The sequence below is a fragment of the Oryctolagus cuniculus genome, chromosome 15 (assembly GCF_051225735.1).
Source record: "Oryctolagus cuniculus isolate XC-2025 breed Fujian yellow rabbit chromosome 15, ASM5122573v1, whole genome shotgun sequence".
In the NCBI taxonomy this organism is placed as follows: Eukaryota; Metazoa; Chordata; class Mammalia; order Lagomorpha; family Leporidae; genus Oryctolagus; species Oryctolagus cuniculus.
Window position 1 is genome coordinate 41,128,583 of NC_142881.1, and position 16,298 is coordinate 41,144,880.

Consider the following 16,298-nt stretch of genomic DNA (forward strand, 5'->3'; position numbering starts at 1 on the left):
GGCCATAGCAGAAAGCTGGATCAGAAGAGGAGCAGCCGGAACTAGAACCAGCACCCATATGGGATGCCGGTGCTTCAGACAGAGGTTTTAACCTGCTGTGCCACAGCAGCGGCCCCATAGAGAGATTTTTTTCCATCAGCTCGTTCACTCCTCAAATGTCTGAAACAGCTAGGGCTGAGCTAGGCCAAAGCAAGGAACCAGGAACTCCATCTGGGTCTCCCACATGGGTGGTAGGGACCTAAGTACTTCAGCTATCACCTGCTAACTCCCGGGATGCACATTAGCAGGGAGCTATTATCAGGAGTGGAGCCACGATGTAGGTGTCCTAAGCTCTGTGTCAAATACGCACCCCAGATGACCTCATCTTTACCTCCTCTTTGTTCTTCATTTCAGTTCTGCCCAAGATCTCAGCTGGTTTCTCACAACTGTCTTTTGAGTGTGGAGGAGTTCCAGCTGGACTAGTGTCCAGTGCCTCTTGAGCAACAGGAACTCTTCCACCCACTGGGTAATGTTCCTCCAGGGTAGCTGTGGGCTCAATGAGTCATCCCCTCTACCCTCCTCCCTTGCTTGGTCCTTATCAGGGAGGCAGCATATTGCAGGGCTGTCTCTAAGCTGCTCCTCTGTGGCAGCTCTGGGCTAACAACGTATGTGACTATGATAAAGTCATTTGTCCTCTCTGGGCCAAAAAATTAGCCCCTTCCCCCTGCTCTTCTTGAGGCAACTACAATTGAACAGTGAATTAATTTTCATGATTCTTATTGTCAATTAGACCTATTTATAATTTCAAGATTTTTAAAAATTATTTTTCATATTTTGCCAGTTGATTATGCTCTTCTTCATTGAAATCCAGAGTCTACTCATAAAAGGCTCTATCTACCCCAGTGCTTTTTACCTATAACTTTCACAGTAAATTTAGTCTTGTTCAGGTAGCAATAAGATGATTATTGGAAGGCAAATCAATATACACAGAGCAGCACCAGTCTTGGCCTATTTGCTTTCTGTTGTCTCCCTACAGGTAACGGGTCACCTACAAGTGGCCCTGGCACTACAAAAGCTTGCAATTTTGTAATTTTTCTGAATCATAGTCATTTTGTACTCTGGCTGTAGTGGGGAGGTCCCACTGTTTCAACAGATGAGGAGAGCAGGACTCCCATGTTTCACAACTCCAGGGACCATTCAGGTATGTCAACAGTGCCTCCTGGAGTTGTCTAGTAGAGATTACCCTCCATCAGAGGAGCTGTCATTTAAAAGCAATTTATGAATTGCCAAATATAACCTGTCTTTTATGTTCATATCATGCATTCAACCAACCACAGATCAAAAATATTAGGAAAAAGACTGTTTTTGCACTGAATGTGTATAGACTAGACTATTTTTTCTTATCAGTCCCTAAACAGTAGAATATAGCAACTACTTACATGGTATTTACATTTATTACATATGCTAAATAATCTGAAGGTGATTTAAAGAAGATGTGAAGAGGTGTGTGAGTTATACACGGGTTTGCGTACTGTGCCATTTAATATAAGGGGCTTGAGATATGCAGATTTTAGTATCCTTGGGAGGTCCTGAAACTAATGCCATATGGATTAGGACATTAGCAGAAATTAAGGTTATTTAGATCTTTGGGTCTCCTGCTCATATGGGATCAATGTTGAATGTCCTTGGAAAACAAAATTGTCTTTAGAAGTCAAAAATGTCCTATGGTCCAGCATGAGACCTCAAGGCTATGAGATATGGACTTCTGTGTGGTTCAAAGGTATATGTTCTTGTCAACAACACATTTTTTTAAGTTTTATTTATTTGAAAGACAAAGTTAGAGAGAGAGAGAGAGATCGTCCATCTGCTGGTTCATTCCCCAAATGGCTATGGTGACTGGATATGGGCCAGGCTGAAGCCAGGAGCCAGGAGCTTCTTGTGGGTCTCCCATGTAGGTGGCAGGGGCCCAGGCACTTGGGCCATCTTCTGCTGCTTTCCCAGGCCCATTAGCAGGGAGTTGGATTGGAAGTAGAGCAGCCAGGACCTGAACTGTTGCCCATATGGGATGGTGGTGTTGCAGACCGTGGCTTACCCCACTATGCCACACCACCAGTCTCCACATTGTTGTTTCTATGGGAGTAACTTCTCTGATCAAAATTACTGTATTGGGTGTGTGTTTGTTAATGAGGTAGACATCACCACTGTCATTGTTGTCTATGAAAGATTATTCAAGGATGCTTATGGTAATATTTAAAGGATATAGGACCCGAACTACATTGAAAAATTTTTTCAATTCACTCTCAGTCTCATAATCTCAACAGATTACTCTTCCTATTTTCCCTTGATGGTTTAGACTCTTTCATTAGTGTACTGTATTTTTGCAACCTGTAATCTAGAATAGTCTGTAATTTTGTATTTTACTTTTTTCCTTTTCAAAACTAAGTAATGAGCTTATTTTGTGCTGTTACTGCCTTGTCAATGTCAATGGCTTTTCATTGCACCAATGCGCTTTCACTTCACTATTTGACCTCTTGACAATTACTTATTTCCTGGGTTTCCCTATTATAGAAAATGGGCAGAAGGCACAAAGAATTCTTACTTGTTCACTTTGACCTATATGTCAGTCACTATGCTAGATGCTTATCTCATTTATTCTTCTTGATTATTTATGGAACTGAAACTCAGACTGGTTAAGCAACTTCGTAATAGGAGCTGATTTATTGAACTCTTCCTGTGTGTGAGGTATTTTGCTAAAAACTTATCTACAATATTTCATATCTCATTCCCCTTATGATACATGTGAGGGGTTTTCAAAAAGTTTATGGGAAATGCATATTACAAAAAAACTATGCATTGATTTCAAAATTTTTTTGTACCTAAGTACAGTTTTTGATTCCAATTTTCTACAAATATGTTGAAGTACCCTTGTGCTCTTAGTTGGTGTTCAATAAAAGTTTGATGAATGATTGAACAGTATCAACCTTGTAAGTAGCTTGAGGTCAGATTTCTTTGGTTCACAAGTCTTTTTTCTTGCTATTTCAGTGTCTTAGTACAAGTGAATGGAAAATAAATCCATACACATAACACATACATATGTACTTATGAATTTGTATGTGTATGTGATATTTAACCATTTTGTTCAACTTAAATGTTTTACTCAAAAATTTTTTTAGGTTCACAGAAAAATTGATTAGGAGGAACAGAGATTTCCCATATCCCAGTCCCTACACAAACATAACCTCCCCCATTATTGACATCCCATAACAATTGATGAACTACAGGTTCACTACCAATGTTGCAAGTTCAGTGGGCTTGGAGAGGGGGATAATGGCAGGTGTCCATCATTATAGTATCATACAGAGTAGTTTCACTGCCTTCTGTACTCTACTACTCACCCCTGGCAACCACTGATCTTTTTATTGTGTCTCGGTTTTGTCTTTTCCAGAGTGTCCTACAGAATGTAGTCTTTTCAGATTGGCTTTTTTTTTTTTTTTTTGTATGTGCATTTAAGTTTCCTGCATGACTTTTCCTGGCTTGATAGCTCATTTCCTTTTAAGGATGAATAACATTACATTGTCTAGATGCACCACAATTTATCCACTCATTTGCTGAAGGACATCTTGTTTACTTACAACTTTTGGCAACTGTCCGTGGAAGTGCTATAAACAGCCAGGTGCAGGTTTTGTGTGGACCTGAATTTCCAACTCCTGTGGGCAAATTATCAAGGAGCACAATTGATTACTCGACTGTATAAGATTATGTTCAGGTTTTTTTTTTTTTTTTTTTTTTTTTTTTTGACAAGGCAGAGTTAGACAGTGAGAGAGAGAGACAAAAAGGTCTTCCTTCCTTCCGTTGGTTCATCCCCAAAATGGCCGCTACAGCTGGCACACTGCGCCGATCCGAAGCCAGGATCCAGGTGCTTCCTCCTGGTCTCCCATGCAGGTGCAGGGCCCAGGGACATGGGCCATCCTCCACTGCCTTCCCAGGCCACAGCAGGCAGCTGGACTGGAAGAGGAGCAACCGGGACAGAATCCAGTGCCCCAACCGGGACTAGAACCCGGGGTACCGGCGCCACAGGTGGAGAATTAGCCTAGTGAGCTATGGCGCCAGCCCAATTATGTTCAGTTTTGTAAGAAACTAGCAAACTGTCTTCCAAGGTGCTTGTACTATTTAGTAAGCCTATCCACAAGGAATAAGTGTTCCTGGTCCACTTCCTTGGTAGTAATAGATTTTGTCAGTGAATGTATAGTGTTATCTCATTATGTGTGATCTTTCTTTGTTTCTTTGTTTTGTTAGGAATTTTGTGAAAAATGCAATTATTAAAGCAGATTTTAAAAATATCTTCTAAGTTCTTACAAAAATATTAAAATTTTCCTTTGTTGGTGAAGTCCGTATATTTTGTTACTAGACATGCAAAAATAATCCTGTTTTGCTGCTACCTTGCCAGCAATGTTTTTAAATGTTTTCATGTTTTTACTGACATTATATAGGAGTACATTGCTATCAGTATTTTTATTTGCTTCTATATTATTTGCTTTGGGATCTCTTACGGATTATCTGTTTAGTAAGATAGTATGTATTGAAGTGTGGCACTGCTACCTCCTAAATCATGCATGTTTTTCAGGTCCAAGACCGGTTGTCTATCTGCAGCATGGCTTTCTGGCAGATTCTAGTAACTGGGTCACCAACCCTGCCGACAGCAGTCTGGGCTTCATTCTGGCTGACGCTGGCTTTGATGTGTGGATGGGGAACAGCCGGGGAAACACCTGGTCTCGGAAACACAAGACTCTTTCAGTGACTCAGGATGAATTCTGGGCTTTCAGGTGTGTCGCAGTGATTATGTCATGGGCCTTTGTCCCCTCAGAGCAGGCATATGGCTTTCAGCAGGAGAAGCTGAGAGGTGGGGAACGCTGAGCTTGGATGAGACGGCAACTGATGTCTCTTAAAAGTTTTAAAAGTTGAAAAGAGTATTGGCCAGTGCCGCAGCTCAATAGGCTAATTCTCCGCCTGCAGCGCCAGTACCCCGGATTCTAGTCCCAGTCGGGGCGCCGGATTCTGTCCCAGTTGCTCCTCTTCCAGTCCAGCTCTCTGCTGTGGCCCAGGAAGGCAGTGGAGGATGGTCCAGGTCCTTGGGCCCTGCACCCCATGGGAGACCAGTAGGAAGCACCTGGCTCCTGGCTTCAGATCGGCGCAGCGCGCTGGCTATAGCAGCCATTTGGGGAGTGAACCAACGGAAGGAAGACCTTTCTCTCTGTCTCTCTCTCTCTCACTGTCTAACTCAGCTTGTCCAAAAAAAAAAAAAAAAGTTGCAAAGAGTATAATAAGTTAGTAAATGATTATATTAAAATTGGGTTCAGTTAAGGGTTATTTTGTCATTCTTGCTGGTGTGGAAGCTGCTGGGTCAATGTTTCTCGTACTCCAGAAGCCTGTACTCTAAATTCATCTCCCCAGAAATTCTTCTCTCACTCTTACTTGTACCTCTACTGATTACTGTTTGTGTGGCATTGGACAGATCACAGACACCTATCTCATGAGGTCATTGGGGTCTTAGAGGAGAGGATACTGTGAAAGAACAGGCACAGTGTAAGTGCTTGTTATCAGCTGCTCATTTGTCCCCAAATGTCAAAACTGCACACTCATGTGCCCCCCCCCCCACGCACACATAGGGTCAGGGCTGTCTTGGTGCCAAGTATTAGAGAAGGTTAGCACCTTGGACACCTAGAGCTCTAGGCTTGCCTCTATTTGTAATAAAGCCACCCTAAGAACATGAAACTCAAGAATGAGAGTTGGTAACTAAAACTCATGTAAAACATGTTTATTATAATATTGTTTATAATACTGAAATCTACTCAAGCGCACCCAGCAGTCAATGGACAAAGTGTGGTAATTTACATAACAGAATGAGAATGAACAGCCTACTTACTCCTCTGTGCACCCACATCAGTGAAGCCAGGAATGGAAGAATAGATACTATAAAATACCAGTCAACAAAAAATTTAAAAATGAGTGAAACTAATTTATGTTATGAAAAATTAGGATCATGGCCACCTTTGGAGGCACAGCTGGAGGAAGCCCATGGAACTTCTGTGATCCTGGTAACATTCAGAATCCGGAGTTCCGTGCTGGCCTACCCCACTGCATTCAGTTTGTTGTAACACATCCAAATGTGTGCTTAGGGTGTGTGTGCTCTTCTATTTCAATGATCGAGTTCCTTGTTTGGATTCCAGTTTTGACGAGATGGCAAAATATGACCTACCAGCTTCAATTAACTTCATTCTGAATAAAACTGGCCAAGAACAACTGTATTATGTGGGTCATTCTCAAGGCACCACAATAGGTACGTATGGAATAAACATTGGAACTGGGTACGGAGTCTTTATTAGAGAATTTGCATTTGTTCTTCAGAGTGAGATACTGTAGGAAGTTAGTTCAAATACAGTCTTTTAAATGCCAAGCAGAACTAGTCAATGGGAAAAGGAATTTTGGTGGTAATCTTTCATGGGAATGGAGATTTCAATATACATTTCTAAATATGGTGTATGATTTTCTTGAAATTGAAGGTATGACTGTAAGCCACATCCTACTAGGTATTTTCCCATTTATACAACATGGGGTGTGAGAGGGTGGAAAACAAGCTTTCTAAGGTCCAAGAAAAAGAAAACAAGAAAATACATGAACTTTCACAGTTAACTGGGATGTAACTAAGGGCAAAGATGAGAGGTTACACCTTATTTAGAAACAGTTTTTACAAGCCATATGCATTTTTTATTTATGCTGATTATGAAAGTAATAGGTGCTTGTTATAAGGAAAAGTGGAAATTTTAGCAATGTGTAAAAAAATCAAAATTGCCCATCAATCTAGCAAGGAAGAGTTTCTCTAGTTAAGGAATAAGGAGCAGTCCCATGATTTATTCAGTTCTCCCTTTTAGTGCTTACGGTGACCAACCTTTGTGTTCATGTCACATGATCTCCATAGAATACACTGCTCAAAAGAGAGTCACTCTATGAATGCTTTTAAGATTCTAAATATATATATACATGCACATAAATGCATATATGTATATTTTATACATGTATAAAATTTATATGTATATGCATATGTATGTATTTTATATATATATGTGCATACACACATACATATATGGTTACATTGCCTCACACTCAGAACATGCAGTTAGGCATGTTTTTGTGGGGTACTGTGGAATACTTCAGCACAGATTTATATTCCTTCTTACATGACTTGTCTGCTTGTACACTTTGCCCCTCTGTGTTCTAAAGTGACATTCTGGGTCAGGTAGGGAGAAGTGACCCGAGACAGGGCCAAGAGCTATTTTGGAGCCAGGTGTGAGTTCTTTTGAGTCATGGGTGGTTTCTTAAGTGATCTGTGAATTGTTTGTAGGGGTGGAGGGAAGAGCAGGGGATGAAGGTTCTGTGTTGTTAGAAAGTCAGTGCTGTGGACGGGAGGATCTTTGGGTTCTCCCAACCTGGATTTCATCCAGTGCATATTTAGGCTGAGGTTTGGAACATGCACTTAATAAATAGTTGGTTCACTAGCTAAGTCCAATTCAGTGTTGCATGCACACCAGTTCAGGGGTCCCCGTTTCAAGTATTTGCCTCTCAAGGGCAGTGCAGCTTGCTTTGTTCTCAGGCTGCTTCTAGAGGGTGTGGGGATGACTGCCTTTGTCTTTTCTGAGAAGAAAGTTCCAGAAGATGGAGTATCTGCTTTTTTTTCCTTTTGTTCCCACAGGATTTATAGCATTTTCACAGATCCCTGAGGTGGCCAAAAGGATTAAAATGTTTTTTGCCCTGGCTCCTGTGGCTTCAGTTGATTTCTGTACTAGCCCTCTAACCAAATTGGGAAAATTTCCAGATCTTCTCCTTAAGGTACTTGGAATACCCCACCCTCTACCCCTCCATACAAATTTCCTCTTCAGAACTGAAAAACTGGCCAGTGGAGGGAGAAGCTGTGCCTTCCCCTGCCTTTTGCTGGCAGTGGAGCAGTGGGGTTTTCTCCTCCCGGTTGTCACCTCTACTTCCAATCCAGGTGAGTCAGCACAGGTGCATCACTGACTGTACACGGCACCTGCACATTCTCGGTTAGCATGGGACAGTACTGCTGAGTACAGCACACAAAGACAGCCCACCAGTCTGAGAAAATAATTTACATCCACAGTGCTTTGCGGTTTATTCTATTAAGTGAACCTGTGCACTGCAGAATTCAGGGAGTGAGAGACAGAAAGTATGTCTTTCCCGTATGCCTGTCTTCAGCCACAGTGAAGGTGATCTTAAGAAACTTGGATTATATTTTTAATATGGCCCCTAAACACTAGCCAGTGTCTTCAGGTTCATCCCTAAAGATATGCAGCCCCAAGCTCTGTTCAAGAAGCAACCAGCTGATATGAGAAGGAGTTTTAATGCCAGCTGAGGCCACATGGTCTGTTATGCATATATTATATGTGTTTTATGTGTTAGCGTTTACATATACACAAGATCTTATATAGAAATATGTACAGTCTTGTGCTGTTAGCAACACTTCTGTCAATGATAGATTGCGTATTTGATGCAGTCCCTAAGGTTCTAATAGAGCTGAAAAATTCCTGTTGCCTTGTGGTGTCACAGTACAATGTTGCTCACGTGTTTGTGGTGTTGCTGGGATAAACAAGCATACTGCACTGCCGATTGTATAAAAGCATAGCACATACAGCCGGCGCCGTGGCTCACTAGGCTAATCCTCCGCCTAGCGGCACTGGCACACCGGGTTCTAGTCCCGGTCGGGGCACCGGATTGTGTCCCGGTTGCCCCTCTTCCAGGCCAGCTCTTTGCTGTGGCCCGGGAGTGCAGTGGAGGATGGCCCAAGTCCTTGGGCCCTGCACCCTCATGGGAGACCAGGAGAAGCACCTGGCTCCTGGCTTCAGATCAGCGTGGTGCAGCGGCCATTGGAAGGTGAAAGAACGGCAAAAAGGAAGACCTTTCTTTCTGTCTCTCTCTCTCACTGTCCACTCTGCCTGTAAAAAAAAAAAAAAAAAAAAAAAAAGCATAGCACATACATCACATAATACTCCATAATGATAATAGCAACTATGTCACTGGTTTCTGTGCTAACTATACTATGCTTTTAGTGGTTATTTTAGAGTCTATTTCCACTTTGGAAAGAAGCTTACTGTAAAACAGCAGGCTGTGTTAGCTGGCAGCAGCCTCAAACATCTCACATTTACCACATCTCAGCTCTATCAGGAGGTTTTGTGGAGTGATTGACCTCTACCATCTACGTTTGTGTGAGCACTCTGATGTCTGCTCAATGACAGAATCACCCAACTGCTCATCTCTCAGAATACATCTCTGTCATTAAGTGACAGGTGGCTGTACTTAAAATCAGATAGGATATATCTCATGGACCATTTCAGAGGCTCACAAGAAATTGGACCACCCTCTGACCTCAAAACCTGACTATGACATAAGAGGAGATTCACTGCATCAGTGAACAGAACATGCAGATAAGATACAGCCCCCTTTGCCCACATTAATTTTTAGTGTTTTGGATAATGTATTGAAGCATTTACTTTCATTATAAACAATTCAGAAATTACAAATAAAGTACTTGCCAGGTACTAAACCTTCTTCTAGTGCTTTCCACAGAATTAAGCACAGTGCTTAGTGTAGAGTCGTTGCCTATAAACCTCGTGTGTGAAAATACACACATACAGATGTAAATTTTATAATTTTGCTTTAAGGTCAGTTGTATCCAACCATATATTGTATTTTTTACTCTCAGCTGTCATTTTAAGGTGTAATATTCTACCCCATCCTTTTTAAGTGTTGCATAGTACTAGTTTTTGATTATAAGAAACCATTATTTGTTAGCCAGACTCCTATGGTACATGTTCAAGTTGTTGCTGGTTTGTTGTTGCCACATCTTTTTTGCCCATTAAGGGGTATATCACAGAGTAGATACAGAGAATTGAAAATGCTGTTTCGTAGGAATGTATCTAATTTAATCCCTGGAGATCATGACCTAGCAGCATTGCCAAAATGCACACTCTCACTCCTCTTCTGCACCCTTCTCCCTTTCCCCCATCCTTCCTTGAGATGGTGTTTTGTAAAATCTGAAATGAGCCCAGGGATCTGTGTCTTTATGAGACACTCTTGTGATGTCTAATGACACGCTTGTGATGATGTCAGCTCGTTAGGCTAAACGAGCTGGTATTTGGGAACCCCTGTTCCAGACAGTGGTGCTTTGTATTATACTGAGAGAGTAAGAAAATGAACACATATCTGTAAAACCTTTGAATTAGGTGCTCTGAAAAGTTCATATTGCTTTTCTGCAAGTAGAGCATTCCTTCTAATCCTTTTTATAATGAAGATATAAATTATGAAGATACCGCAGTTGATACAAGCAGCTCTGTGAATGTTTGAGATAAATGTTCTTTGTACTGTCCTACATTGATGTAATCAGTGGCGTTTACCACAGTAGTATTTGCGCAGTGATTCTAAGGTACAAGGTCATCTTCGTATCCTGTGTCAGCCAGAAGGAAAGGTTGGGTCTGTTGTGATTAGGTCAATGATGTATCATCCTGTGAGCTTGTTTTTAGTGGAGAAGCTCAAGAATGTGTATAGTTGTCACATATGATTACTAACTAGACCCAAAGCCAGTTCTTTTTGGAGGGTGGAGGTTTAAAATCACCTTGATTTTCTCAAAGCTAAAAACACAAGAAGCAAAAGAACAAAATCATCCACAGTCACAAGTAGTTGAGTTCAATATGTCATTCTGGGTCCTCTGAGACTGAGATTATATGGACTGTGTGGATCATGCTTTTTCACACTTCATGAATATTTACCAATTCAAAATCCCAAAGTTGTATGAGTATTTTGATAACCAAGAATATACTACACCAATTCAATCTGTTAGGAAAAAATGTAATTCTGATTTTCTTGGGAACTAAAGTTTTGTAAATTAAAAAAAATTTTTTAAACTTGTATTTAGAGTCCTGTTGTTTTTTTGTAAAAGACAAAAATAGAAAAGGGACTCTAAATTCAAGTTGTGGCTGAGTTACAGTTAAGATGCTGCATTCCCTTACTGCCTGATTTAAAGTGACACACACAGCAATGGTGCATCCTGAGTGTATTATTTCTAAGAGAATTCATGATCAGATTGGTATTACTGAAAAAAAATTTTTTTTGACAGACAGAGTGGACAATGAGAGAGAGAAACAGAAAGAAAGGTCTTCCTTTGCCGTTGGTTCACCCTCCAATGGCCGCTGCGGCCAGCGCACCGCGCTGATCCGATAGCAGGAGCCAGGTGCTTCTCCTGGTCTCCCATGGGGTGCAGGGCCCAAGTACTTGGGCCATCCTCCACTGCACTCCCTGGCCACAGCAAAGAGCTGGCCTGGAAGAGGGGCAACCGGGACAGAATCCGGCGCCCCGACCGGGACTAGAACCCGGTGTGCTGGCGCCGCTAGGCGGAGGATTAGCCTAGTGAGCCGCGCTGCCGGCCAAGTATTACCGAAATATTAGCAAGAACATGTTTGCATTCATTTACTTAATGTGTTCCTATAGCACAGCCAGAAGAAATGCACATCCACGGATGACTGTCATCAGAATGTAAATACGACAGTTCTATGTGCACCTCTCCCTCCTTCCTCCTGCCTCTCTGCTGCCAGCCTCGTGAGAAAGTTCTGATCCACACTGCTCAGAGGTGGTTTAACAATTTCAGGTCTACGGTGCATCTTCTCTATCAATTTTAAGAAAAAGATACATACAAACTAGCTAACTCACTAGCTCTGTGTTTTTTTTTTTTTTTCATACATTGCCACCTCAGGACATCTTTAAAGCACAGATGTTATAAACAATGAACTTTGTCTACAGGTTCTTTACCAAAAAATGCATATATACATCTACTGCTCTCGTCTAAAACCATCTGCTGGATATGGAGATACTAGTAACGAGCCCTTCCCTTCTACCTTTCCAGTGACTAAGCCTAGGACGGTGACTTCTCCCTCCAAGAGGAGGCTTAGCAAGGGTCACTCCCAGAAGACAGTCCTTCCTAAAAACTATCAAAAGGGGCATTTGCATAGAAATTATTTTACTACTTCTACTTTTAACTTTGGGCATTAGGCCTTACTTATCTTAAATACACAGCAATATTAACTAAAATGCACTTATAGAACAATGGGTGGACAATCTGAGCAATCTAATAGAAAGACACCCTTCCTCACCACCACCACCACCGCTGCCCACCACCCAGTGTCATCAGCATTGTCTCCAAGACATCAACTTTAATGCCATTCCCCAAATGCAGCCACTCCCATGGAATAACAGAAACTACTTAAACAGGTGTTACTTTTAAACATCTAGAGAGCAGATGTTTCCAGTGAGGACTTCAGTTTCCCACTATCCACACAGTAGCCCCTAAAAAAACTCACACATATACAACAAGGTTTCTAATGTGAAACTGTCTTCTCAACAAGATCATTGTGGCCTAGAACCCTTTCCCTTCCCATCTCTACCAACCCAGTGGACCGGTGTAAGCACCTGTAATGCTTAGAGAGAATTTTAACAAGTCACTTCTGTAAGTTTTTTTTTTTTTTTTTAAAGACTTATTTACTGGGGCTGGCATTGTGGCACAGTAGGCTAAGGCTCTGCCTGTGGTTCCAGCATCCCATATGAGCGCCAGTTCGAGTCTCAGCTGCTCTGCTTCCAATCCAGCTCCCTGCCAATTACCTGGGAAAGCAGTGAAAGATGGCCTAGTGCTTGGGCCCCTACACTCATGTGGGTGACCTGGATTAAGCTCCTGGCTCCTGGCCTTATTAGATTGGCCCAGCTCTGGCTGTTGTGGCCATTTGGGGAGTGAATAGCAGATGGAAGACCTCTCTCTCTGTCTCTCCCTCTCTGTAACACTGCCTCTCAAATAAATAAAATAAATTAAAATAAGATTGATTGATTTTGCAGATAGAGTTACAGACACAGAGAGTACCTTATGGTCTTTGTTGCAAGTGCTCACTCTGGTGCTGTGGTGTCAAAGCAGCCAGTGACAATGCATAAAGAGATGAGGGTGGCTGGGTTCCAGTAAGACTCTGCTGACACAAACAGCAGGGCTGGGGGAGGGGAGAACGGAAGGGATTGCTGGGTACAGTCTTCAGCTGGGATCCATGCCATGGTGATGGAGGGTGGTGAGGAGTGCACAGCAATGTGAGTGTACTTAATGCCCCCAAACTGAAGCCTAGAAGTGGTTAAGACGGTCAATTTTGTGTTATACAGATTCTGCTACAACTAAAAAAGAAAGTTTAAAAGAAAACCCAGGGCCGACGCCACGGCTCAATAGGCTAATCCTCCACCTAGCGGCGCCAGCACACCGGGTTCTAGTCCTGGTCGGGGTGCCGGATTCTGTCCTGGTTGTCCCTCTTCCAGGCCAGTTCTCTGCTGTGGCCAGGGAGTGCAGTGGAGGATGGCCCAAGTACTTGGGCCCTGCACCCCATGGGAGACCAGAAGTACCTGGCTCCTGGCTTCAGATCAGCGTGGTGCGCTGGCCGCAGCGCACCAGTTGCAGCGGCCATTGGAGGGTGAACCAACGGCAAAAGGAAGACCTTTTTCTCTGTCTCTCTCTCACTGTCCACTCTGCCTGTAGAAAGAAAGAAAAAAGAAAACCCAAAGGGCAGTAGCCGGATCTGGCCCACTGGCCAGTGGAATCAGATTAGGTGTTAGCACCCCCTGCCCATGGGGCCGATCCGTCATAGCCTCAGCTGTTTCCTGGAAAGTCACCCCTAATCCGTCAGAGTTTGAGGAGAGCCATTTGAGGATGGCCCTATGGATGATCTTGAAGGCCATTTCCCATTGTAAGAGTTCCCTGAAAACTGATTCGATTGTTTGTCTCTGTGCTTTCCTTTTGAGACTTGAAATGCCCACGTGTGAATGGTCTCACCTTGCCACACTGGCCGTGCTGCCGTGAGCGTCGGCGGGTTGCTGTTCTGCTGCCACGGCCATGTATGGAGACACCACTGCACCTCTGTGCTTCTCAGGGGACCTCGGGGCCCACACCGAGGAGGGAAAGGCTGAGGTGTAATGGCTTCTTTTTCATTTTGTAGGACTTATTTGGAAACAAAGACTTTCTTCCCGAGAGTGAAATTCTGAAGTGGCTGAGTGTCCACATTTGCACCCACGTCATTTTGAAGGAGCTCTGTGCAAATACCTTCTTTATTCTGTGTGGATTTAATGAGAGAAATTTGAATATGGTATGTGTATTGATCATAAGGCTTGATTTCAACTCCCTGGTCTTTGTTTCTCTGTGAACAGGCTTGTTTGTATTGGGTGATGCGGGAGATGCAAGAGCTACCTTAGCAGAGCGGTAAAGGGTCTTTGATTTACATGGAGCAAGAATCCACTTCAGCAAAATATCCTCAGACCTACTGTTGTTGGCTTCCTACGTCCAACCCATATGGAGACTATTGCATGAGGAGGGCTGTCATAATTCAAGTCATTATATCTATAAATATTTACTCTAATGATTTGTTTCTTTTGAAAAATTACTATCAGTGTGTTTAAATTTAGAATAGCCATTTTTGCATACACACGTATAATACACATACATACACGTTTATTTATTTATTTAAATATAAACTCTTAGCCACCAATAAGCTGGTGTTCCTGAATTATCTGTAATTTTCACAGATTCCTACAGTGAAGGCTCTGGGGGACATTTTTAAGTGATAGCAATTTTTCTTTTTTTCTCCGACAATTAAGGCAAGGTGTGTGTAATGGTTATATAAAATTTTTGAAGATTCAGGAAAGCATGAAGAAGTAAACAAAAGTGAGGTGTAATCTTAGCCCATACAGTCTCACACTTGCTATGTGGTCACATCTCCCCCACAGCGACTCTGAGCACAGGTGGCACAGACTTTTATAGGATGTGTTTGTGGTCAGATAATTTTTTCCATCCCTGGTCATATGTGTTGGGGCTTATGGCTCTGTAATGTTTCCTGGTTTGAAGTATGAAATGTTATGTTTGTTATCATTGCCACTGTAGCACTGTTCTCATTTCTTTTGCAGTCCAGAGTGGATGTCTATGGATCACACTCTCCTGCCGGAACCTCTGTGCAAAACGTGTTGCACTGGAGCCAGGTACGCACCCAGGGGTGCAGCTGGGTTCACACAGAGTCAGCGTTCGAAGGGACTGTGTATTCCAGGCAGCTCCTCTCTGCAAACTCTGTTCAGGAACTGATCTGCCTTTCTTCCCCAGAGTCCTTGCTATGGCTGCTCTTGTCCTCCTCCGAGGGGAACATGAGGCCTTCCTTGGTCCACCAGTTTCCAGTTGCCCTGGGATTCCTGTGTGTTGGGAGGGTGATTGAATACACTACTGCTCTGAGCTCCTCTCCCTCCTCTGCACACCTCAGCCAAGTACCAATGGCCACCAGACCTGGGCTTCCGGGAGCCCCTTGGGAGTGTTGAAACCAAGGGTGGCCTAAGACTGCTCTACTTGATGTTGCTGAGCAGTATTTCCTCACCTCTCGGTGGCTCAGGCCCGTGCTGAGCATTGGGTTTGCAGGAGAGCTGTTGGACTAGTCACAAGCCACACTTGCACTCTTGTTTCAGCCCCTGTTATTGAGCTCTTGGTCAGGATCAAAGGCTGCAGACTGCTCTCTGGCCCAGCTGTGACCTTGTGGCTGTAGGTTCCACCAACACTGAAACATGCCCACAAATGTTTCCAAACTCCAGGCTTACTGCAGAAAGCCACCTTGCCCTTTGACCTGCTCACTCTGTCTGCTGTCCCTCTGTCAATAAAATCGTTGCTTCATGCAGCTGTTTCAGTAGGGCTCGTCCTTGGTTCTCCCTCTGTGCAGTTGGCCAGGGACTGCTGCTCTCTGGTCTGGACTGCTCAGCTAAAAGAGGCAGCCCCAGTGCCTGCTGGGAGAGGCTTCTGCTGGGGGTGGGGAGGGCCCCATGCTGGCAGGCAAGGGCTGCAGTTCAGGTGTGGAGTATGAAGATCCCTATGTTGTGAGTTTGGGGTGCCCTTAAAGGCCATTGTATTCATAGTACCTTTAGAAGTTTGCTTTTTATTTAAATAATTAGCACACACTTGTTAACCATTCCAAGACCCAGTTATTCACTGGACTGTTAAATCTAGCTCGCTTCTCTTCCTGTTTCCTTATACACACCTTGTGCACCTGTGAATTTCAGAGATTCCAGAGCCAAGACTTTATTTTACCCTCTTGAGGGTAAGAGTTGGTCAGTTACTTAAAATTCTGTTTGAAATACAAGCATTTGGGCCTAACCACAGCCTGTGAAGAATCTGGATTCCTAGGCTGTGGCCCTGGGATGTGCATTTTAAT

At 43.1% G+C, this 16,298-nt stretch overlaps 1 protein-coding gene across 1 annotated transcript in view; it reads left to right on the forward strand.

The window, feature by feature from the left end:
* Positions 1-16,298, forward strand: part of LIPA (lipase A, lysosomal acid type) — a 40,256-nt gene that overhangs the window by 17,813 nt on the left and 6,145 nt on the right. Inside the window, exons 5-9 of the mRNA XM_002718498.6 lie at positions 4,604-4,802; positions 6,207-6,316; positions 7,727-7,863; positions 14,058-14,204; positions 15,019-15,090. Of these exons, the coding sequence (XP_002718544.4) occupies positions 4,604-4,802; positions 6,207-6,316; positions 7,727-7,863; positions 14,058-14,204; positions 15,019-15,090 (665 nt within the window). The remainder of the gene's footprint in view (positions 1-4,603; positions 4,803-6,206; positions 6,317-7,726; positions 7,864-14,057; positions 14,205-15,018; positions 15,091-16,298) is intronic.